This window comes from Anopheles coustani, chromosome 3, assembly GCF_943734705.1.
Source record: "Anopheles coustani chromosome 3, idAnoCousDA_361_x.2, whole genome shotgun sequence".
Lineage (NCBI taxonomy): Eukaryota > Metazoa > Arthropoda > Insecta > Diptera > Culicidae > Anopheles > Anopheles coustani.
In genome coordinates this window covers 75444617-75468395 of record NC_071288.1, presented here as the reverse complement: position 1 = coordinate 75468395, position 23779 = coordinate 75444617, and the positions used below count along the sequence as shown (strand labels likewise).

The window sequence follows — 23779 nt, the reverse complement described above, 5'->3', positions numbered from 1 at the left end:
GTTTGAAAACAAAAAAAAAAAAAACAACCCGAAGCAATCAAAACATAGACGAAAATTTCGCTATTGCAAGCTAGTTTTCTACATATCAAAGATCTTCATGAAACTGAGCGAGTTTAGGAAATGAACTTTATTTATTCTTCAATCCTAACTTTTCTTGATGATTTAATTTTTTAGCACAATGTATGACTTTATATGCATTGCTGAGTAATAAACAGAGTATAAACCGTTGAAGCAACAATTTAAAAAAAATCCAAATTTGGCCTTGTATTTTTTACTTCTCGTTTGAATAACGTAATGGGATGAAACGAGTCTTGTTTATCACAGTACGGCTGTATTTTTATTTTCCTTTTGATTCAAAATTGCAAATGGTAGATTGTGTAGTGAGAAACTGAAAAATATTGTAATTTTGGCAAGACATCCTTCGCATAATAAAATCAGACATAGCAACCGGACGTGACGAAAATGTTTAGAAGCGAAAAACTAGAATGAGCGAAATCGTCGTTTTCGCCCGTATAATCGAGCGGGCGAAAAAGTAGCCTCGGGCAAAAAAGTAGTGGTGAGAAAGTCAAATTCCTTTAGCGACTCGAATCTTTCGATTCAGGTCCGTTGTGAGATCCGGATCTCCGACTCCGAAGCCCAATCCATGAAACAATCGTGAGACGATGTAAAAGTGAGTGTGGGAAACGAATTTCAAAATTTTAATCCCCATCAAACTACAACTTATAACTCGCTTTTTTAGTTCCAGTGCTTACATACGCCTCTGATAAAACCCTCTTAACTGTGTTTGGGAGGAAGATGCTCAATATATGCCCAATTCATTTTATCCAGCGTTTGAGTGCATTGCAATCAATCACGTTGTCTCTACAGCGAATCGCTACGTGACAATATTTGACTCGCCTCTTGTCTGAATGGAGTCACATTAAATTGAAATAGGTAAGGATCAAGTCTGAATCAAATCTAGTCAGAATTGTATTGAATCGAGTCCCAAACAAATCAATTGTGATTCAAATTCCAAGCGAATCAAATCTAATCTGAATCCGTCAAATGGGATTCAATGCTTTAGAATCCGTCAAGGGATCGATTCTTCAAATCTTCCGAATCCTGATTCTGCCAACACTACACCTAACCTAGTGCCTTTCAGGGAAAGAAGCAAATGCAGCAGAAGCAGAAGCAGCAGCAGCAGCCGAGCTCCTGTGAAAAGAAACAAACTTTTTCCGACATTTGCAAAGTAGAATCGGTCGAATTGGTGTCTCAACGATGGCATCCCAGTGAGTGCGTTAGTGTTTTGGTTAGCGGGCTCGGGAGTGTGTAAACTTTGTGCGTTGGAAAAAGTGTTCCTACATGCAAGCTTGAAAGAAACACAGAACTACCAACACGGATTAGCAGACAGCAGAGTGGAAAGAAGGCAAAGAATCACACAGTGGCAGGCAGAAACGTAAGTATTATTTCCCTGTATACTTCTTCTTCGTCGTCGTCGTGGTCGCCGTCATCGTCGTCGTCATGGAAAGGCGAGTGCAGTGTCAAGATAGGAGGGAGGGGAGCAAAAAAGAATTGTGACTACTTTTCGCATTTTTATCGTGCGTCGATTTATATCTGGCAAAAAGGGTAATACCCGCGCACCTTCCCCGTACCTTCGGTTTTCGCGAACAAAATTTTCTCTGAAAATGCGTCCTTATGTGTGTGTGTGCGCGCGCGTGTATGCTTGCCTGCATGTGTGTGTATGTGTGCAGTATGTGTGCTCGAAAAATTAGGCAGCATCGTAAATGAAACACAAGCAAGCAAGCAAGGAAGTTAGAAATAGTCAAAACGACGGCAAAGTGCGATGATGAAAAAAGCAGTGAAACGGCGGAACTTTGTCCCCGCGCCACCTCGCACCACACACCGCACTCTGCCTCTTTGCCCTTCCTCCTCTAGCTCAAGCATTGAATCGCGAGCGCGCGCCTGCGTGTGTGTGTATGTGCAGCGGCGAAGAAGAAGAAGAAGCTGGTGGTGGTGTATTACGAAAACGCGGTGACGACGATGCGATGTGCGGAAGAAACGAGATGAAAACGCGGCGCAGGAGATCGATCAATGGTAGTTATGGGGGTGAGAAAAAAGGTGGCTTCGATTTGTCTGTTTTTGTTCAAATTGGCAGACAGTTTTTCTTCCAAGAATCGTGGCAAATCGTCGTTACCTACAACAGTAGTGCATCCCAGTTGGCGCGGCATATGTAGATGCGTGTGAATTGGTTTGCTTCGACATTCCAAAGTATTTTGAATCATCTCTCAAACTGCACCTTGATTGGTTTTAGACGAGTACGACGGGTTTTTTACTTCTCTCTCCCGTCTTTTTTCTACTCTTGAAAAGCGCTGCATCTACACTCGCTGTATACACCATCATACGTTTATAGTCGCGCATTCATTTTGCGATCGCAGCGCCCTCTGTACTCAGCTCGAGCAACCACAATGGAAGCGTTGTGTGTGTGTGCCTGCGTGTTTGCTGCGAAATAAGACAAAAAAGTAAAAAAAAAACTTGGAATTAGGGATGGTATTCTCTTTAGGCGAATTCCATTAAATAAACCTGGGTGCAGAGACAATTTTGCAACAATTTGCTATCGAAAAACCATTGCTTTCAATACTCTGGATCGTGTAGCGATAAGGGTTGTTCAAGTTTTGTCTTCTTTTTCATGCTCCCATTAGGTAGCAGAGAGTTGAATTTGGGAAATGCATCGCAGCAGTCAAAGATCCCTCCATTGCATAGATTATTTCTTAAGACAAAAAGAAAGACGAACTAATAATTGAATGTATAAATTTTAGCATTGATCTCTTTCAACCTCGAGGCTCACACACCTACGTTCTCGGCACTGCTTACTTGAGAAAAAGAAAAATTGTAGGAAATATCGACGTCTTTCATCGTAGTAGGCGTCTCCATGTTTCCAAACTACGCTACTTTATTGATCGATGCACGAAGGAAGCAAAATCCCAGACAGGCATCGAACAATCAACCTACCATCATTTGAGCAGTGTACTTGGCTAATTCGTACTTCGTTTGCTGATCAGTTTAGTTATCGTGGAAGAAAATCGCTTCCTCAGCAGCGGTAGACGTCCTATAATTCAGTTGTCTGCCGCTGGTATGACTGTATTGCACTGAAGACGGGTAAACACGCCGCAAGGAAAAACCTAACGAGGAAGACGGTGAACGAAGAGCTCAAAACGAAAACCTATGAAAACGGTGCGAGAAAAATCATCCAACGTTCCTCCACCTTACATCTCTACCGAAGAAGGTAAGGGTTGTCGATTCCTGTTCGCATCCGACGAGATCGATGAGAGGCTTGAGTATTTTTCTTGTTTCAGTGTGTATTTTTGTTAGTACAATTGTGCCGCCATTCACCCGGCGGGTCTATGGTTCGTTTGGTTTTGGTCGATCCGCGCGAGAAAACATGAGTAGAAGCAGTAGCACCAGCAGCAACATCAGCAGCATCCGTACCGATCACTACAGAGAGAATCGAGGGACAATGCGAGAGTGTTTTGCTGTGTTTGACACGAACTGGCAGAGAGTCGAGCGCCCAAAATGAAGTGCAACACACCATTTGGTTCCGCGCTATACCACAGAGAGAGCATAGACGGCGGAACACGGATGTTATTATGTCGATGATCCGGACACTACCGTCAAATGTACGAAATTTGGTGAGACCAGTTTGCTTGGCATGGCTCGGTACATATAAAATAGGCACACATACATACTCGCCCGCGCATGGTATCGTCACATCTTGTGTGGAACGGGGAAGAGGAGAAGCCAATGTTGATAGGACATCCGCCACCGAGGTCGCACAATTCGGCTTGTGATCCGTAATCAAGATTATTCCAATTTCACTGGCGAGACCGGATGCTTTAAGCTGCTGTAGCTCGATGAAACGAGCAGAGAGGGCACTGTTATGGTAGGCACTGGGGGAACGGCCTTCTCCTGCCATTAGGACGGGGGAGGCTAGCGGTGAAATGGATAGGTCTCTATCGCGAACCCCCCGACAAACTTGGGGCTGCTGAAAACTGTGATAGAAAGCGCACACAGCGATGTAGTTCTATTATTACGCAACAGCGAGTAATTTAACGAATTATATACGTTCTCGGGTCGGCGCGCTGAGCTGGTTTGTTTTTCATTCGGTCACTGTTTTTATTCACCCCGAGGGTTCGACGAGATGGCCGTGAATGTTGATGGAATGGATGGGGTTTGTTTCGAAAAGGATCGGAACTCCCCGTTTTCGTTGGAGCCGTATAATTAATGAAGTTTAAAAATCAAAACACTGAACATTTTGTCTGCTGCTGAAAGACATTTCACTGGAATTTTGTTCAGTATCTTGCTAGGTTATCACGGCAAATTGTTGACGGTAGAAGAAGTAGAATAAGTTTAAATAGGGTACCTTCTCACTAGTCGCTTGATTTATATGAAATCTTTGTTTACCAAACAACACCAATTCTCTTTTAGTACAGTTACTTCCATACCTACTACCTAAGTAAGGAGGAAAGTGGCTTTACATTTCAAACATTCTTGTTAGGCTGGCTTCGAGAAAGAACATCGATAATAGTTTTTCTTTGAAAGTAAACAAAGAAAGTTGTTCTAGCAGGAAAGTCAACATCTTTATTTTTCCTACTTCTACGTCAAATTGTACGCTGCAGTAACCTGCATGCAAATACCTTGAAAGTCGTATAAAGTAGAAGAACAAAAGGGTATTGGTGAGCAAACCTCAAGCACACATCCCAATACACGGTTTGCAAAACGCATACTATTACGAATTGCCCTAAGCACAAAACCATCGACGATGTCACTTGATAGTGTTAGTGTCGGGAGTCGTTTAGTTTCTCTTGGAGTTTATGGATGTAGGTTGGAGGATTCACAAATGTTAGCAAAATGGATTGTGCATTTTTATACGACGCAGTAGGTTAGTTCGGTTCGATGCTGGGCCTTTCCCTACTGTCGAGCGTACAAAATGCTACAAACCATCAACACATTGTAAAATCAAGGGAGAGATGGAAATGGTCAATGCGTGCTTGTAAATGGAGGGGTTTTACAATTTAGTAATATGCAAAGAAAATAGATATTTGTGTTTTCATCAAATGACGAAGGACACACATTTTCTTGTATCATGTATCGTAATTTGCGATTGCGGAAATGTATCCGTTTTTGGTAGGCAAGTGCGCATGTTTACTATCATTCGGAGATTTCTATTACATTCAAGTCATTCGCGGGGTTTCCTTCCAGCTTTCTTTGTTGTATTATTGAGCGAAACACAGCAATTGTCGATGCGCTTCATTTAATATCAATTGCAAAGTGTATGTTTTTCGTTTCAACTAGAATTATCATTAATTCTCTTGGTCTACGTACTTTCCACATGTGCAACACGATGATTCATTTCTATAAACACGACGATGATGCATTTCAGTATGTTTCAACGGTAGCAAGACTTTTATAAACGATCTCTAACGATTTTGTTCCTCTCTATCCCAAAACAGGAAGCCTCTGGCCTACACTGCTATGAACTGTGCTGACATGGAATTCTCGCTGCCAGCAGCACCATCGGACGAAGGCCATCACGAATTTCATAGCACTGGTGGTTATAGTAATCCTTCGGCTGCGGGAGAAAAAGCCCCGTTACCACTGGTCGGAACGAGCCAGGAGAACAAGCAGTGTCAGCAAATTTGTCATCCTTTGACACATGAATGCCCCAGCTTCCATCGGTGTCATCGTTGGACAAGCGGTCAAAGTCATCAGAAAACAAGTTGTTCTTCATCGGTTTCATCCTACCGATTGGTGACCTCTGCTGTTAACAGAATGGTGTACTAATTACCTGTGGTTTACTGCACAAACATTACTTGATCGTCCTAGATAGGACTGCCAGCGAATGATCAACAGGGATCATTCAGGAAATATTATAATAGCAGTGGACTATTGGATTTGTTTACAATCTCGGTGAGCAAAACGGCAGAAGCAACGACAAAAGGTGTTTTTGTGCATTGTGTTGTATGTCTAGTTTTTGAGTGTTTCCCACACGCCTGTGAAAAGCGGGAAAATAGAGAATCGCTTCATTACATTATTATCTTCGGAAGAAAATAAGTGTACGGTGGTGTGAACAGTGAAGTGAGTTGAAAGAGAAGTGGCCGGGGAAACAGTCCACGTAGAAGCGGGCACAACAACATGTCCGCGGCGTCCTCCTCATCCATGAACAGTGGAAATACATTCAATGCTAACGGAAGCAACGGCAGCACCACTGGTGGAAAAGTTCTGATTGTGGAGGGCAGCAATACGAATCACCATCATCACCATCTGCTGGATACCAACGACGTGGTGACCGCAGCCGCAGGACTTCAGCAACTGTCGAATGCCGCCGCAGCCGCCCTCAAGCTCAGGCCAGAGGGAACTACAGTAGTAGGTGGCAGCGCTGGCGGGCAGTATTCGAATCTGTTATGTGGCAACAGCTATGGAGCACCAGTGTCCCTTAGCAGTAGTAGCAACAACAGCAGCATCAGCAATAATCGTAGAAGTAGTTTTAGCAATAGCAACAGTGGCGGTACCAGTAACGGCAACACTTTGAACAGCAATAGCAGTAGCAATAGCGGCCAAATGAGCAACAGCATCAACATACTGTCGTCCGGCCAGCAGCAGCAGCAACAGCAGACGACGACGACGGGTGAAAGTAGCGGACCCTTAGGGTCGGCCCGCGTACAAATCATGAGCAACGTAACGCTGGTCTCGAAAGGAGGAGGTCCACAGCAGCAGCACACGTTTCATACGGTTCAGTCGCCACAACAGCAGGCGTCGGCAGCAGTGGCTACCACGACAACGACGTTCAACTACATCGATGCTGGTGGCAAAAACTTTAACGTTCTCACGTCGACGGGCGGCAAGCTAAACGCAAGCAAGCTCATCAGCGTCCCGATATCGAAGGTGAAAAATCTCAACAATCATCATCACCATCAGCAGGCATCATCGCCTCTCCATCACCAGCATGTGCTTTCTGCCGGTGGCCAGCAGCAGCAGATAGGCCCACCAGCGACAATGTCAATTGCTGGCGGGCTAGGAACACCGGGTGGCGCTGGTTCGACGACCACAGCGATGGTGCAGAAATTGACCGTGCCTCGAAACATCCAGCTCGTCACAAGAATACCACCAAATGGCGGTGGAACCGGTGGTAGTGTGGTGACCACATCGCTTGCGAACGGTGGAAGGATACTTCAGCACCAGCAGCAGCAGCATCAGCACCTGCAGTATACCAATGCAATCGGTCAAATACAGGACACCGGTGGCGGAGGTTCTCCAACGGTTGAGATAAAGAATGTCGTATCGACGGCGCACATGAAACCGATTCCAGTGACAAGTAAGAGCAAGGTGAGCCAAAACGCCTGGGTCAAGATGATGGAGCAGCAGCAGCAACAACAGCAGCAGCCGAAACTCTCGAGTGTAACCCTTAAACCATTTGCTGTTTTAAAACCACAGCAACAGCAGCAGCAACAACAACACCACCAAACCCAGGGTAGTGTCAATGTTAGCCTGAAAGCGGTAAGGGCTAATAGTGCGACGAAGAGTAGTGGCCACATTACGCTCAGTAGTGCCCCTACAACCAACGTCTCACAAGCAGTGTTATCGACGTCGTCAACTACATCGTCGACTGCGACGACAACCACTACGTCGGCGACGTTCTACATGAAAAGTACTAATAGCAGCGGTGGCAGTACGACGAATGGTGGTGTATCGATAGAGCAGCAGCAGGGTGTCGCACCGACATCTATCTACACGACCTCCACCGGACAAACGGTGTACCACAACCCAAACATTCAGCCGATGATGGTCCCGGTATCGGCATCGTCGTCGTCGTCTTACGCACAACACAATACAACCAGCGGTGGCATCAACTCTACCGGATTAACACCGTCTTCGCACGGTAGCGTAAAACTGTCGGCCGCCTCGATGCATGGCCTGACGCACGGCGCTTCCAAAGTGAACATGATGAAGGCGAACAAAAATCAGCTCATTCAGATTCACCAACAAACGCAACCAAGAACGCAATCTCCCAGCAGCAGCACAGGAGGAGGAGCAGTAGGCGGTGCACTGCAAAGCTCAACGCATAGTCTAATGTCTAGTAGTGGCGGTGGAGGGGGAGGAGGAGGAGGAAGCGTTATACTGCAACAACAGCAACTTGGTGGAAATGTTACTCCGTTAATAAGCTCCTCTTCCTCTACGGCGACGTCGACGACGACAAATACTATGAAACTATCCACTAGCGGTCGGTACACGCCGTCATCCTCTACGCCATCCCCGCTCGGTGTCAGTTACGGCAACATCGTACCAAGTTCTTACGGTAATTCGACGGTAGTGGCAACCGCTACTTCCACCGGAGGTCCGACTGGCTCTGTCATATCGCAGGGCCATAAAGGGCTCAGCAGTCTCTACACGGCGGCTACCACCGTTGGCGGGTATGAGCTACAACCGCCGCTATCGGGCAAGGTTGGACCGACGACCGGTTGCTACTCGAACGTGCTCAGCACCTCCGGCACCCCCAGTTCGCCGATAAAAACCACCGCCAGCAAGCCATCCGTTGCAGGAGGTCGGGGGCGAAACAATAGCGGAAGTCAGTTACAGTATTTAAACTCTCTTGGGCATACGGTGGGACCAGGTCCTGCATCGTCACCGGTTGTTAGTTCTCAGAGCTATATCCCCATTGCTGCCGAACAGCAACAGCACCACACCACCACCACCCCGGGTAGTGAACATCAGACACTGAATCATGCCGCATCACCACCGTACCGGTACGTGTACTCCTCCTCGACCGCCTCGAGGGTTGTAGCGTCATCAGCGCAACAGCAGCTCCCACCACCACCACTGTCAGCCCCAGCAACAACAACAACAACAACAACGACAACACCATCAACATCATCATCATCCGGCACGTCGGACGGTGGTGACATGAGTTTCATGAACGGTCAGACGGACGAGCAGGCCACGGCCCGGATATTACAAAGTTTATCCCGTAAATCGCTCGAATCGACGGCGGGAAAAATCTCCTACAGTCGACAGCAGTCTTACGAGCAATCGTCGCCAGTCGTTGCATCTCCAGTGAACAGCACCGTTAGCATTCCATCGCGTCCAACCGGTGGCCGTCATAGGTACGATTCGACCAGCTCCACCGACGGGCGACGGATGAGGTAAGCCAATTTGTATACATTTAGTTAACTTTAGAGATGTTTGAAAAATACGATAATGTCGTATGTTAATGTAGATTTTATCATTGCTAATATAAAGTAATACGAAACTAATAATACTGTTTTGCACTAATTGCAGTGGTTCGGTTGATTCATCGACGACCTATTTTGCGGACAATATTCCGCTGAAGGAGAGCAGCCCAGCGACGATGCTAAACTCGGCTTATTACTACTCCAGCCGAGAGGACGAGGAAGGCAACAGCATCGAGGTACGCCCGGGACCGGTTGATCCATCCGCCGGTCGGCACTGCACCCTGCAAGCTATCCTGCAAGATCATACCTACTGCGTACCGATCACGACGTCCAGCACGGTAGCATCAGCTTCCGGAGTCACTGCGGTGACCGGGGCGGCGATGGAACAGCAGCAGAATCAGCAGCAGTATCACCACTATCAGCTCCCACCAGGAATGGGACCGCAGACGGTGCCACAGACGATGGCTCTGTCGAGTTCTTCTACGGCGCAGGCAACAATAATATCAGCACATTCCGCTGGGTCTGGCGGTGGTTTGCCTTCGAGTAGTATCAGTAGCTCAACAACGCTGGTACAGTCAGGATCATCCTCCGCAGCAGTGGTTGTTGGACAGAACGCAAGCCAAACGGGGATGATGGGGGCGCCATCTGGAGCGACGGGTGGTGGTAGTACACCGATGCCAGTCCCGGTGGCACAACTCAACCTGGCCAAACTGACCAGTGCGGCAGGTGTCGTTTCGGGCGATCTGCTCGGCGGTGTCGCCACCAATGCGTCCGGTCGGACGATCGAGTATTTCTACCCGGCCAAGGGTGGTCTCTCGTCGGCACGGCCGCACACCATCCTTGAGGATGACGATGATGCGCACTCGATCATAAGCACTGGGTCGCGTACGTGCCAGGATGGTGAGATGAACGAAGACACGGACACGGCGGAGGAGTGCGAAGCAGAAGACGACTCGGTGACGCGGTGCATCTGCGATCTTACGCACGACGATGGGTACATGATCTGCTGTGACAAGTGCTCGTAAGTATATGAATCCATTCTTGAACGATAGAGTATAACAAACCCTCTCTCTAAAAAGTTTACACACGGCGCCACTGAATCTCAAAAGCTGCTAGTGTTATCTCTCAGGCCAAGTCAAGTCCAAGACAAAATTGAAATCAGGAGACAAAACCAGATGAACACGAGACAAAAATTAGAGACTGTAGGAGTCCTAGATACAAATGTATTTGTAGTTTATTCAATAATTTATTTTTTGAATGAACTTGAAATGAAAACTTGTTCCCATTGAACCTTACATTGATTCCTCTTCTTCCTTTTCGCTTTTTCTTCTCGTAACAGCGCATGGCAGCATGTCGATTGCATGGGCATCGACCGGCTAAACATTCCGGACGAGTACAACTGTGAACTGTGCCAGCCGCGACCAGTCGACAAGGCACGAGCGCGCCAGCTTCAGCTTCAAAAGCGTAAGGAGCAGAGTCTTTTCCTGGCGAACAACAATGTCCCTTCCTCGTCGTCGACGGCTGCGGCAACAGGAACCGGCTCGTCGGTTCCTTCCGACACTGTGTCCAGTACGCTGCCACCAACACCGCCACTGAGTGGGAAAGGTGGCTACCAGCAAGCACAACAGCAGCTGCACCAGTACAACGATCTCATGGCACAACAGCACCACCAGCAACAGCAGCTACAGAGCAACGGTTCACTCGGACAGCTGCCGGGAGCGTCCACTACAACGACACCGAAGGGTTCGAAAAAATCAAAATCTGGCGGTGTCGGTGGTTCGCGCAAGAAATCCGACAGTGTCTCGTCCGCCACGGGCATCCCCGTATCGGGCACGGTCGTCGTCGGTTCCACCAGCGGCGTTGGTGTACCAACATCGACAACAATGTTTGGTGGTCCCGCCGGTCCGCTGGGAAGTGGCGTAACGATGATCGATCCAAGCACGGCTGCTACGGCGACGGCTGCGGCTTTGGGTCTTACGTCACCCCTCGGAGCAATGGGAGTAACCGCCGGTGCCGGGTTGATTTCATCGTCCGGCTCGATGCACTGTGATAGTAGCAGCGGTATAGGAGCAGCTGCTGGCGTCCCCGGAACGCCATCGGCGAAGAAACTGAGCAAAAAGGCCGAAGCGGCCCTCAACAACCGGCTTAACGGTGGCAAGCGGGCGGGCAACAAGGAACTGCGAGCGAGCGGCGGAAACATGAGCGCCGCGGCTGCTGCGAAACTGGCCAAGAAGAAGACCAAGAGCGCCGAGTTGAGCCTGGAGAAGCTAACGAACATGGTGCGCACCTGGATCGACAGCTACGAGCGGGCAACGACGAACCACTACTCCCCGGAACTGCGTGCTCGGCTGCAGGCGTTCGCCAAGATGCAATCGGCTAACCCGTTGCTCACTGACACTCGGCTGCTGATTGTCCCGAGTGCGGCGAACATGAGCCCCCGGTGTACGACGGTTCCGCACGCTGGCGGAAAGATCCTGATCGGTACGAGCGACATCGAACCACGCGCGCCAATCATCGAGGTACGCGGGAAGTACATGCTCACGAGTCAGCACAAGCAGTTGCAGTCGTTGTTTAACCTGGCGGCGAACGGGAAGCTGGCGCAGAACAAGAACGCCGGGCCGTTCCTCTTCCTCTACCAGCTACCATCGGCCGGGACGGGCGGGATGGAGCTTTGCGTGGACACACGAACGTACGGCAACGATGCGCGATTCGTGAGGCGATCCTGCCGGCCGAACGCGGAGCTACAGCATAGCGTCGAGAAGGGTGTGGTGCATCTGTACATCGTGGCGACGGCAAACATCAAATCGAACACCGAGATCACGATCCGCCACGACGAGCAGTTGATCCAACGGATGGGTGGCGTCGTCATCCTCACGCACACGACCGTAACGAATGTGTGCGCGTGTGGGTTGATTAAGGATTGTGCCTACTCGGCGCAGCTGAACGATGCGTCAGGAGGCTCCTCTCAGCAGCAATCATCGGGCGTATCGGGTGGTTTAGTGGCATCTTCCACTTCCGCGGCTTCCGGTTCCAGTGGACCGGTCTCAATCGTTCAGACCCCTGGTGCGAAGGGTGGTGCCAAGGCAGGTTCGAAACGGGCCCATGGTGGCGACCTAACGTTGGATGTGAAGGCTGGAAAAGCGGGTGGCAAAAAGGCACGCAACAACAGCCGGAATCGATCGATCTCGTCGAGTGGTGGCGAAAGTGATGCGGTGTTTGCCAACCAAGGGACGGTCCACGGAGCGCTCGCGGGTGGAAGTGGCCTTTTGTCACCCCAAACATCACTACTTCCCGTTCAGTTCCAGCAGTTGCTGCAGCAACAACACGAACAGCAGCAGATTCTTTCCGGCCTCCCTTCAACCTCGATATCGACCTCGAGTAGTTCATCGTCAACCCCCGCCCTGACGCCACTTCCTCCGCTAGTAGGAGGAGCTGTACCCCCGTTCCTATACGGAGCAGTAGCCCCACCACCACCAGGAGTCGTTTCATCACCGCATCCCCACTTTGGGACACATCCTCCCGCTCCAGGGTCCATTCCTTCGCCGTACAATTATTACGACATCAAGTCGTCGCCTCTTCGCTCGCCCCCGCCACCCTCGGTAGCAGGTCTGCCCCAGCAGACGGCACCTCCGTTGAACTCTCCGCTTGCTCCACCCCTTCAAACCCCCACCGGACCGATACAGTTGAACGCGGGCGTACCACAGCCGCTCACCTTGCTCGCACCGCACCAGCTTGCGTCGCCGATGAAGAAACAACCCTCGCCCGATCAGCCGGAAGCCGCGGCCGCCCTGCTGGCGATGGCATCCTCCGGTGGGGTCGGTATGGGATCGCGCGCCGGTACGGCGGCACTCGATGCGGCCCTGCTCGAGCATGGCACGCGCATGGAGTTGATCCAGCAGCAGCAACAGCTTCATCAGCAGCAAATCCTCGAAGACGTGCTGAAGATTCAGGCCAAACCATCACCACCGGCCTCCCCGATGAAGGTTGGTGGCGCTGCACGTGGATCACCCGTTTCGCTTTTACTATCCCCTCCGAGGCCACAACCCCCGCCACCAGCTGCGGCTGCATCGGTAGCGACAACGGCTGAGATAACCGGAACCGTTCTGCAGTTTCATCAGTCACCGGTCAAGCAGGAACCAGCAGCACCGGGGATCGCGGGACGGCATGTTGTATCCTCTCCGCAGCGAACACCAGTCGATCTGGGGCTAACGGTGAAACGAGAAGTGGAAGACATCAAGGAACAACTTCCACCACCACCACCACAAGCGTTACTACCCCCGCCATCATCGTTGGTAGTTGCACCTGCTGCACCAGCTATGATGGATCCGATTGCAGTGAAAAGTGAAACGATAGAGTACAAGGACATCGTCAAGCAGGAAACGTTGGTAAAAGCCGCCCCGCTGGAGGAGGAAACTACCGTCATCAAACGGGAGCCGGTACCACCGCAATCTTCACCCTCCCCGATGTTGGCGGAAAGGAAACCGACACCATCGGAACAACCCTCAGCTTCTGCTTCAGTTGGATTTAGTACCAGCGTTGGTACCCCCCTGTCGTCGGGCAACATCGTTCCATCGATGGCGAACAACTGCGTGTCCATTTCCTCCTCGACGCCCATCAAGCAGCAGCGTGCCAGCTCACCGAATCATCACCATCATTCGAGCGGCGGCGGTGGTAGCAAGAGTAAGCGCAGCATTTCGCGCGACCACCGGGAGCATCATCAACCGAGCCGTAGCGAGAAGAAGCAAACCGGATCGGAGAAACCGAGCCGCAAGCTGACCCGGGAGGAGCGCAAAATGGAAGCGATCGTGAAGGCGTTTGCGAAGATGGAACAATCGCAGCAGCGCAAGCAGGAGCTGAAGGAGCAGCGCAAAGGTGGCGATGGTGGCCCGTTCCACGGATCGTCCCCTTCGTCCAACGGTGGCAAGCGGAGGAGCATATCGACATCAAACTCCGGCGCCGGGGGTGGAAACCTGTCCGACGAGGGTACGATGGACGCTCTGGGAGGTGTTTCTTCCTCAACGACGATGATGGTTCCGACGAGCTCGTGCGATGAAACGTTCACCGGCACCGGCGCTGGTGTTGCGTCAACCTCTTCGTCGATGATGCTGCACGCTTCGGGTGCCCATTCGTCCTCGAGCAGCAGCAGCGGCGGAAGTAGCATCAGCAGCAGTAGCAATAGTACCAAACGGAAGACCACGGGCGGTCTGCTGGCGGGTTCGAAATCGGGCCGTTCGTCCGGTGGTGGGTCGAAGAAGAAGAAAAGCAAAGCCGTCAGTCAGCACTTTGCTTCGTCAACGCAGCAGCGCCGGAAAAAGATGGCTGCAGCGGCGGCGGCAGCGGCACGTTCGCGTTCGAAAACGAAATCCTCCAACAGCAGAGTCTCCCCTGCGTCTTCCGGTTCTTCCACTTCGTTTGTACAACAGCAACAACAACAGTACAGTGCGATACCATCCGCACACGAGCAAGTCCTACCGAACGACACCTCCGCGCAGTACGGGGATAATCCGGCGGAACTGTTACTTACCTTCTCGCAGGCGGCCCAGCTGGGAGGGATTAGCTCCTCAACGGGTGGAGCAGGAGGAGGAGCGGTCGTTGAGACGTCCACCGATACGGCTGGCAATCTACCGCTGCTCAGTTCCGCCTGTATGCTCATCGAGGCGGCCGTCGGTCCGCTGGAACAAGCGGCCACTTCCACCACCTCATCCGTGTTGATGGGTGGTGTAAACCGTACCGCGAACCATCATCATCACGGTCTTCCGGCATCGGTAGTTGTGTCATCATCTGCACCCTCGCCACCGGTCATTCTTTCCGTTGACCAACAGCAGGATCAACAGCACCAGCAACAACAACAGGATTTTAAGTACCCAACAAAGGCGAAAACGAAAAAGAGTATGAGCCGTGAGTGGCTCAGCGGACATCAATTGTTGGTAACGGAGCAACATCAGGAGCAGCAAGCTGGCTACAACATGTCCTCGATATCGCAGCCGCTTCACCTGAAGACGAACTTTGACGAACCTTCCCCGGGTTCGGCGTCCACTCCAACGGACGGTGGCAATATGATGTTCGTGGCGAAGAAAGTCGAGGAGTTTATCATGCAAAACTCTCCGCAGCCGCCGGTGGACGAACATCACAAGTGGCCAACGGTGTTACCGTCGCCATCGACCTCCCTGCCGACGACACCGGCTAGTGAAAATGCCCCCGGTGGAATGCCGAGTGCGACTTCCGGTTCGGAGAAGATGGAAAGTGCCGCCGTCAAGAAGCGTTGGCTACGGCAGGCGATCTCGGAGGAAACGGATGAAACACACCCCAGTGGTGGTGGTTTGGTCGGTGGTAGTTCCGCCGTCGCTGGCGGTTCACATTCTTCCTCACCACCGCCACCGAATGGGTTTACGACGCCATTGAAAAAGCGACGCGTTGTACGGGAAAATCCACCCCCTTCTTCGTTAGCAGTCAACCTTGTGCCATCATCGACCGACGGACAGGCGCAACAGTTGTTCGTTGGACCACCGAACTCCGTGTACTCCGGGACGGACAATAGTGTACCACCGGCCGTGGTGACGGGAACACCGGGAACGCCCATGTACTGGGAAAGCCCGGAAAAGCAAGCGATGGACCTTTCGTCACACCGTCCACCACCAGGACCGCCGGCTCCGACGATTAAGATGCTCACCCCGCTACACTTTGCCGACCCGGGACCGATGCCAGCAACACCACCACCACAACCATCGGCCGTGCATACGCAACTTCAGCTTGTCCACGGCGTCGTTGGGGGTGACGGTGTGAACACTGCGGCCGCCTTATCTCCACACGAGCAGCACCACCATCAGTACCCGATGCTGCAAACGTTTCAGCATCAACTACATCACACTCTTCCGCTAGAGATGGCAGCTCAAATGCAGCAACAACAGCAACAGCAGCAGCACTATGAAACACCGACGACGGCGACGACGACGGTGGTGACTGAAGCGACGTTGGTGGTGGAAGAATCCACTTCACAACCACTACCACCACCACCACCACCACCGGTGGTTGTTGTTGAACCATCCGAGCCGGTTGAAAACGACGAAAGGACGGCGGTGACGGTGACGGATTATCTACCACCGTCCGTTGTTTATCAATCGGAACCACCATCATCATCGGAACCACCACCGAGTACGGTTGTTCCAATGTCCACGTCTCCGACGCCGGCGGTGGAAGAGGAGGAGCAGATGGTCACCGAAGAGGAAGCGGTCGTTGTGGAGGAACCAGTGACGACGGTGGTGATGGTCGATGAAACGATGGAAGTGGCCACAACCGCCGTTGTGGAAACGATCCCTCCTCCCCCGACGACAACGCCACCGCGCGCTAGTGGAATGACGCGAAGCAAAGGAAGCCAGAAGTATATCGAAACATCGGTGGTGGAAGAAGAAAAAGTGGCCGAGAAACAGCAACCGCAGCAGCAACATGTGGAGGAAGAAGACATAGTGCAGGTGATGGAAGCGGAAGAGGAAGAGGTGGAGGAAGAGGATGTGGATTTGATGCACGAGGTGGCGGTGGTCGTGCAGGAGGAAGAGGTGGAAGAGGAGGAAGACGACTCGACGGGATCGTTGACGGCGTTGAGTATGATTGAACCGTCGCCCGAAGAGCAGCAGCTGATCGAGGAAACGCTCAAGGAGGTGGTTGAAGAATGTCTGACCTCAACGCCGAAGGTTGTCGCGGAATCGAAACATCCGGCTCACAAGGGCGTAGCAGTTGAACGGAAAGACCGTTCAATCGAGCGCACCAAGTCCAAGAGCGAAGAAGAGCTGATCGATCAGGATGCGGACACAATCAGCTACTGTGAGGCGGATGAGGAAGCGGACGGCAATGGGACGTCGGTAGCGGAATCACTTTCGTCCACGTTCGATGAAATCGTCGAGACTATCGTCGAGGAACGGCTGGCGGCGATGAACGACGGGTCGGCCGACGTTTCTCGGCTCGAGAACGTCGAGGAAGACGATGACATCGGATGCAGCCCGGAAGACTCGGTGTTGGTGTACGTCCAGGAGGAAGAGGAAAGCGACAGCAAACCGGCCGACCCGGCCCTCGAATCCGTCGAGCAGGAAATGATGGAAATGATGTCGGAAGGAAAGGAACCAGCACCACCATCTGCTGTGAAGGCTCCAGCGAACGGGAAAAGCCCCTCTGGTGTGAGTTCGGAACAGGATGTTGTGGGGAAGTCTTTCGTGAAGGTCGACGGAGGAGACGCTGAGAGGAAACAATCTCCTGTTGTAACCAGCAACGGGAAGGACGATAAAGGGACCGCCGCGAGTGTCGCCACGGTTAAGCCATCGAGTTCAACAACCAGCACCGCCGGTGGACCGCCGGAGGAAATTGAGCAGAACGAAATGGCCGACCTGCAGAAGAAGATTGCTTCCTTCCACTCGGAAAACATCATGAATCTGATCTCGAGAAATCGTAGCAAATCGAAGAAGGGCAACTCACCGGCGACCGTCGGTGCCAGTGCGGTCGGCCATCAGCCGGTGAAGAAGCAGGTGAAACTGAACTTTGATCTGTGCGTCAAGGATAATGCGGTCAACGTGACACTTCAGCAGCAGCAGCAGCAGACGGGAACGTCACAGAATGCCAGCTTGATAATAGACTCCGCCGTCTCGACGGTAAGCTCAATCTCCGTGCCATTGATTCTGCCACCTCCTTCGTCGGTGTCCGTACTTGCGGCATCGGCACCGGCTTCGATAGTGACATCACCAGCGGCACTGAAAACAATTCCCTCGGTTACGACGTTCGGTGCGGAGCCGATCCGCTCATACACGACGCTCCGGGCGGAGCCGATCCCAACGATTACCGGTGGACATCTGAGCACCCTCGGTGGGTACCATCTTCACCACCAGCAGCCATTGCTGCGTACCGATACGCGACCACCGTCCGTATCGTCTTCCTTCCTTGATTACCCAACGCCCTCGTCGGCCTCACTCAAACCGGCCACCGGGGGGGTTGGTGTAATCCCGGTCGGTGGAGGGTTGTCGTCTGCCACTGGTGGTGGCATCTATCAGTACCGCTCGGAAGTGTCGAACCTGTTGGAGAGGACATCCCTGCTGACGCAGATGCGCCCGACAAGTTTCTCCACGCTCGGTTCCCTCACGCCGACTCCGATCGGTGGCGGTGGTGGTGCTGTTGGTGCTGGTGCAAAGTCTTCGCTGCTTCTGGCTGGCAGTGTCACCGAATCGTTGTCCACCCTCGGCGGAACGGCGGTGGGCAGTGTGATGACGGGAACTGCGACTGGGGCAAGTATTACCGGTGTTCCAGCACCGGGCATTGGTGGACTGAGTGCCACGTCGCCCGGGGTAGGTGGTCCAACAGGATCAGCGGCCACGCTAGGAACGTACCCGAAGATCTTCACCAAAACTGCCAGCTCCGATCCGCGACTCAATCCGGCTCTGGTGGCGTCGACCACCCCGTCCACGGCCGCAGCCGATGGTGGTGCAGGAGGTGCCGGTGGTGCCGGTGGCGTTTTTGCCACTCCGAAGCGTAAACTCTCCATCACCGAGTACCGGAAGCGCAAGCAGCAATCGTCCTCTTCAACGTCATCGTCTCCTGTGGCAGCGTCCAACACTTCGCCAACTGCAGGACGAACTACTAGCAATCACAGTACAACCGGGTCGTCCCCAACAACGAGAGCGACCACGACAATGGCAACGCCGGTGGCATCCAGCAATAATAGCTCCACGCTACCGGGAAGCTCTGCCTCTACCACCAACACCACCCTCTTATCGCTATCGTCACTAAAATCCATCGCGGCAAGCACCAGCAGCACGCTCAGCAGCGTCCCACGTATGAAAGTACGCAAGGTTGATGGTGGATCGGCATCGACGGCCTCGACAGGGACCGTCAGCAGCACCATCAGCAGCAGCGATGTGAGCAGCTCGATCTCGCGGGAACTTTGCCTCGAGCTCGACTTGGGCATGAACGACGAAGACAAGCTACTATCGAAGGGGGGTGACAATTCGAACTCATCCTCCTCGACGTCCTCCACCGGTCGGATACTACCCTCGGCGATCGCCGCCGGCATTAGCAATGGCGCACTGGCGAAGCTGAAAGCGGTTAACAAGGATGGCAACAGCAGTAGCGGCAGCAACAGTAGCAGCGGTGGAGCATCTCCCGATCACCATCACCATCATGCGGTTAATCATAAACTATACAACCACCACCACAGCAGCAGCAGCCACTACGAGGCACTTTCATCGACGGATGAAATAAGTAAGTGAACGTACCGACCAAAATGTCCCCGAATCTTCCCCGAACCATTACTAGAACACGAACATTGAAATCGATTAAAAATTACTAATTCATAACTGTTAACATCGATAACATCAATTTCTAAATGGATGCTTTCACGATAATAGTAGAAACTTTATAACGCAATAAACGTAGATTTTTTAAATAAATCAATCTTTTTCATCTACCAGGGCCAAATGTAGACTACTACTAGAGTGAGTGTGTTAGATCAGAATTACAAACATAATCTAGTAGGTCGAAAACACTTAATCGTGGATGGAAGCTTGTGGTTTTATTCCTACATAGTTTTCTCTACCATTATCAAGAACTATTATTATTCATTGTAATTGTTGTTTTGATTGTGATTGTGACAATCTGTTTTGATACAAATTATTGATATGATGAATTGGTTGATCTTAGACTGGGTTATAACGATTTTATTAACCAAAAAACTGGTGGTTCGTAATGAAAAAACAGATAAACGAACTAATTAAATCGGTGAGAGCCCTAGCTCCATTTTACAACCTTTATCTGATTGTGTCCCATCTTTCTTCCTACAGCAACCACATTCAGTGCCACACCGACGCTAGCGGAACTGCGCAGCGAAGGTGGCATGTCGGCGGAACGCCTAAAGTCGCTGAAATACTTCCCCTAGAGAATGCAACTACTGTCACAACGCGGACATGCTGGACGTGTCACCATGAAGGAACGTGAGAAATAACAACGCGTGGAAATACCGCCGTACAGCTAGGATCTCGAATGCGATCTTCCTACAAGGATCGATCTTTGGTAGGCAGAAGAACGATAGAAAGCGATAACAGCCTTCAAATCTGTCAAAACTTTTGTGTGTTATTTTGTCCCTGACCATAGGCTAACACACACATACACGAATGCGCGTGTGCATGTACCGTCATCTCCATCGTTTTAGGAACGAGGGGATAGGAAACTTTTTGCCTTTATTTTTCTCTGAAGGTTTCGAGCTTGGGCGAAATCTTCCTGAGATCCTTCAGAGAGCCGCTCTCATATCTGCAAGTTTAGTCATGTTTTTAGTTGCTAGTATGCACTAGCACACTAGGATTCACTTTTGCTTGGGGTTATGAAATTTACAAAATTAATTACCCATTCTCTCTCAGCCAACTGGGATAGTTTTCATAGTTACGTGAATAGTTCGTGGAAATGTATATGAATACGGTTTATATTTAATATTTCCTTTACATTGAGACGAATTTAACATTATTAAATTCACCCTATTCTTCGAAGTTGTTGAACGTGTTCGAAAGTGGTAAAGTCTACCGTGCTTACAGTAATGTACTATATGCCGGATAATCAAAATTTTTCCTTCCCAATTGCATTGTGAGCAAGTGAAGTGTTAAAAAAAAATGAATTCTCCTATCCTCTGGGACATGCGCACTCACAACCACGCATAGACACGCACGGTACACACAGATAACAACTATCTTGCTACATCTAAGTACAAAGTACAAAAGGAAGGAATTAATGGTTCGTATTTTTGGTTAGAGAAATCTAAAACTAAGTTTAAGCATAATTAGTATGGCTCTATGGAAAATCTACACCATTCGAAGGTGATCATAGAGGACGGTTTGATTTATTGTATACAAGAAGAAGCTATGCAAGATGAAGATCCTACTTAAGGTAGAACGAAGAAGAAAACACTCGTCCATACGTTTTTAAATGAGTAAGAACTAATCGTTCCGGATTCGAAGGAACAACAGATGTAGAAAACGATCGAAAGGAGGGAGGGTGTACTATAATAAATGAAGATGAATCAATGCAGCCGAATAGCGGTTGGACATGTCGAACTTCCCGATGATTCTTACAAGCAAATTTGCACCTTGTCGTTTTGTTGGTATTTATTTTTACGAATTAGTTTGTTACAAAACAAGACATCGTTACGGAACGAAGATTGATGGTCGAACCCGGGACGGAGAGGAAAAGGAGGTGTGGAAATTGAAACCGAATTTAGACAATGTAATCGTTTGCCCCATTTCATACACACATACATTCACACACGGTCGCGCTCCGGCTATATGATGGAAGTGCTCTCTGATTTAAGCTAGTGGTTAAATGGACACAAGGAATCAAAATGCCATCGTGGATAGAGTTGAGAGTAATATTCGTTTCTAACAGTCGGGGCAAAACATCATCCGGAAGGCCAAAAGAAGTTCAATTCCCTTTTACGATAGCTTTTTTGGGACTCAAATCCTTCCCTTTCCTCGTATTTTTTGAAATAACATTTTGTTTAATTTTAACTAATTCTTTTCTATCTCAACTTTCTCATGTTTCGTCCTACTTTTTTCTACTTTCTACTTAGTACTATTTATATATTTTCCCTTGATTAGTTATTATCTTTGATTCTACTTATACATTTTTAAACATATTTCACAATCACTCAATCAATCAATATTTGTACGTTATATATAGAAAGAGCGACACAATTAGCGAGTCCCATGGAGTTAACGTGACCCACAACACCTTCACACATTCCTCGTTGAACAGAAATGTTGTTAAAGAGCCCCAACTTCTTCTCCCCTCGTGAAAACCACACGCTTGCACAGTCAATTTTATTCTCGAAATCGTATCGTACGTACCCCCTTAATGCTTCCTGGATGAGAATGAAATTCTTTTCAGATGACCTAAAAATGCCCCAGTTGTCCTATGTGGAAGAACGAAATCTTAATGGTTCTTCTTAAAAGTAAAGAAAAAGCGGACACCGCTTTGGAAAAAGATAACACACAAACGGTTTGTCTGACGAACTTATTTAAGAGGCACACAAAACAAACATCACACATAAAGACAACAATGCGCACAAAAAGGAGTAGGTTTAGCAAACCTGTTAGTGTAGTTTTAGTGGAAAGGATTTGCGTATTCTCCTCTGACATCGACGAATTTACGACACATTTGTTCTCTTGGTAGGAATAAGATGGGTTTTTTTCCTACCCGGGTGCTTGTTTTCCCTTTCTCCGCCCAGGGCGATGGTGTGTGTATGTGTGTATGTTCATCTAGTGGTCTTCTTTTCGAACCTTCTCAATGCCCGCAAGAATTGTTCAAACGGCATTGATAAGTTTGTTATACATTTTTTAAACTGTACAGTTTTACTCGTTTGTTCCCTGTTTTTTTTTTAGTCCCGTAAGTAAGAAAAATCAATGTAGATACAAAGTAATTTTATGCAATAAGAAACGAGTAACTAACCCTAAATATGTCCTAGTTGTGTGTGGTAGCTTGGTAGCGGCGTAAGAGATTTTTCAATTTTGACATTTGATTTTGTTTTTAAAAGAATCAAGAAAAAGAGTCTATAAGTTTTGTAAATGGTATTTTTTTATAGTGCTATGTATAAAAACCGTAGTTTAATATATGAAGCAACAGAAACCGCTGAAAACTAGTGATACAAAGGCACCCGCGAGAGTGTATCCTTTACTGTACATATTGACACAGCCAACTACGTTTAAGCAACATTTAAACATCTTTTCTACTTATGGCTCTCACTTATGAAAAAAAAAGAAGTAAATACTATAAAACAACGCCAGATCATTGTGATCCGGCGCAAATCGAATGCAAGAAACGATGGGTGAACGAATGTGAAAAGAAGGCAAAAAAAAGTCCCAGTCGAATATGTGGCGCAATTGGTGTAACTTATTTAAACAAAATCATTTGACGCGAAGGTAATAGCAGATGAGATAGACAAAGCATACTAGATGAATAGAAAATGGAAAGCAAGAAGCAGAGAAAAACATGGGAGCGATAGGTTATCTAAGCGGGAGAAAATAAATAAACTAAAGAACTGTAATGTGCGCTACAAGTGCAGATCGGACGCAGAACAGCAGTAAAACAAAACATTGAGACACCATTTTATTAGCGTTCATTCATCGGAAGTGGAAGGAGGAAAAACGAGTGAGAGCGTAAATGATGAGTATGTAAAAACCAGATATAATGTAAAAAGGAAAAAAAAAATCTAAAAAAAAAACCACAAAACAAAATGAAAATGATAAAGTATAATTTGAAAATGAAAATGAATTCCGCCTACTAGACTGGTTAACAAAACATCCGAAATATACTATAAATTAAAAAGGGCTAAATTCTCCTTCATTAGGTAGGCATAAACGGACATCATACAATACCTAATCTGATACGATCTCGATAGCGACCCCCGATCGACACGATGCCCCGGAACGCGCTCGCTCACTGAGAAGGACGGAAGCTTCGGCCATTGGAAGGGGCCTCCTGGTGGTTCGTGAATTGAAGCCTGCTATGAAGGTTGAAATTTTAGCCGCACCGAAACTCGATGCGACCTAATCTTTTTCTAG

General features: G+C 49.4%; 1 protein-coding gene across 1 annotated transcript; it reads left to right on the top strand.

Moving 5' to 3' along the window:
- Window positions 1-1165: 1165 nt before the first annotated feature.
- Window positions 1166-23460, top strand: LOC131266686 (serine-rich adhesin for platelets). The gene is made up of 9 exons (XM_058269295.1): window positions 1166-1435; window positions 5487-8819; window positions 8886-9173; window positions 9310-9541; window positions 9608-10224; window positions 10543-15348; window positions 15391-18530; window positions 18561-19439; window positions 20018-23460. The coding sequence occupies exons 2-9, from the start codon at window positions 6169-6171 to the stop codon at window positions 20110-20112; spliced, it is 12708 nt and encodes a 4235-aa protein (XP_058125278.1). The 5' UTR covers window positions 1166-1435; window positions 5487-6168; the 3' UTR covers window positions 20113-23460.
- Window positions 23461-23779: the final 319 nt, after the last annotated feature.

Coding starts and splice junctions, on each gene's coding strand:
- LOC131266686 (XM_058269295.1), top strand. CDS start 6,169: ATGTCCGCGGCGTCCTCCTCATCCATGAACAGTGGAAATACATTCAAT. Junction 9,174..9,309: donor ACCGACGGGCGACGGATGAG/GTAAGCCAATTT, acceptor CACTAATTGCAG/TGGTTCGGTTGATTCATCGA. Junction 15,349..15,390: donor CATCACAAGTGGCCAACGGT/GTTACCGTCGCC, acceptor GACACCGGCTAG/TGAAAATGCCCCCGGTGGAA.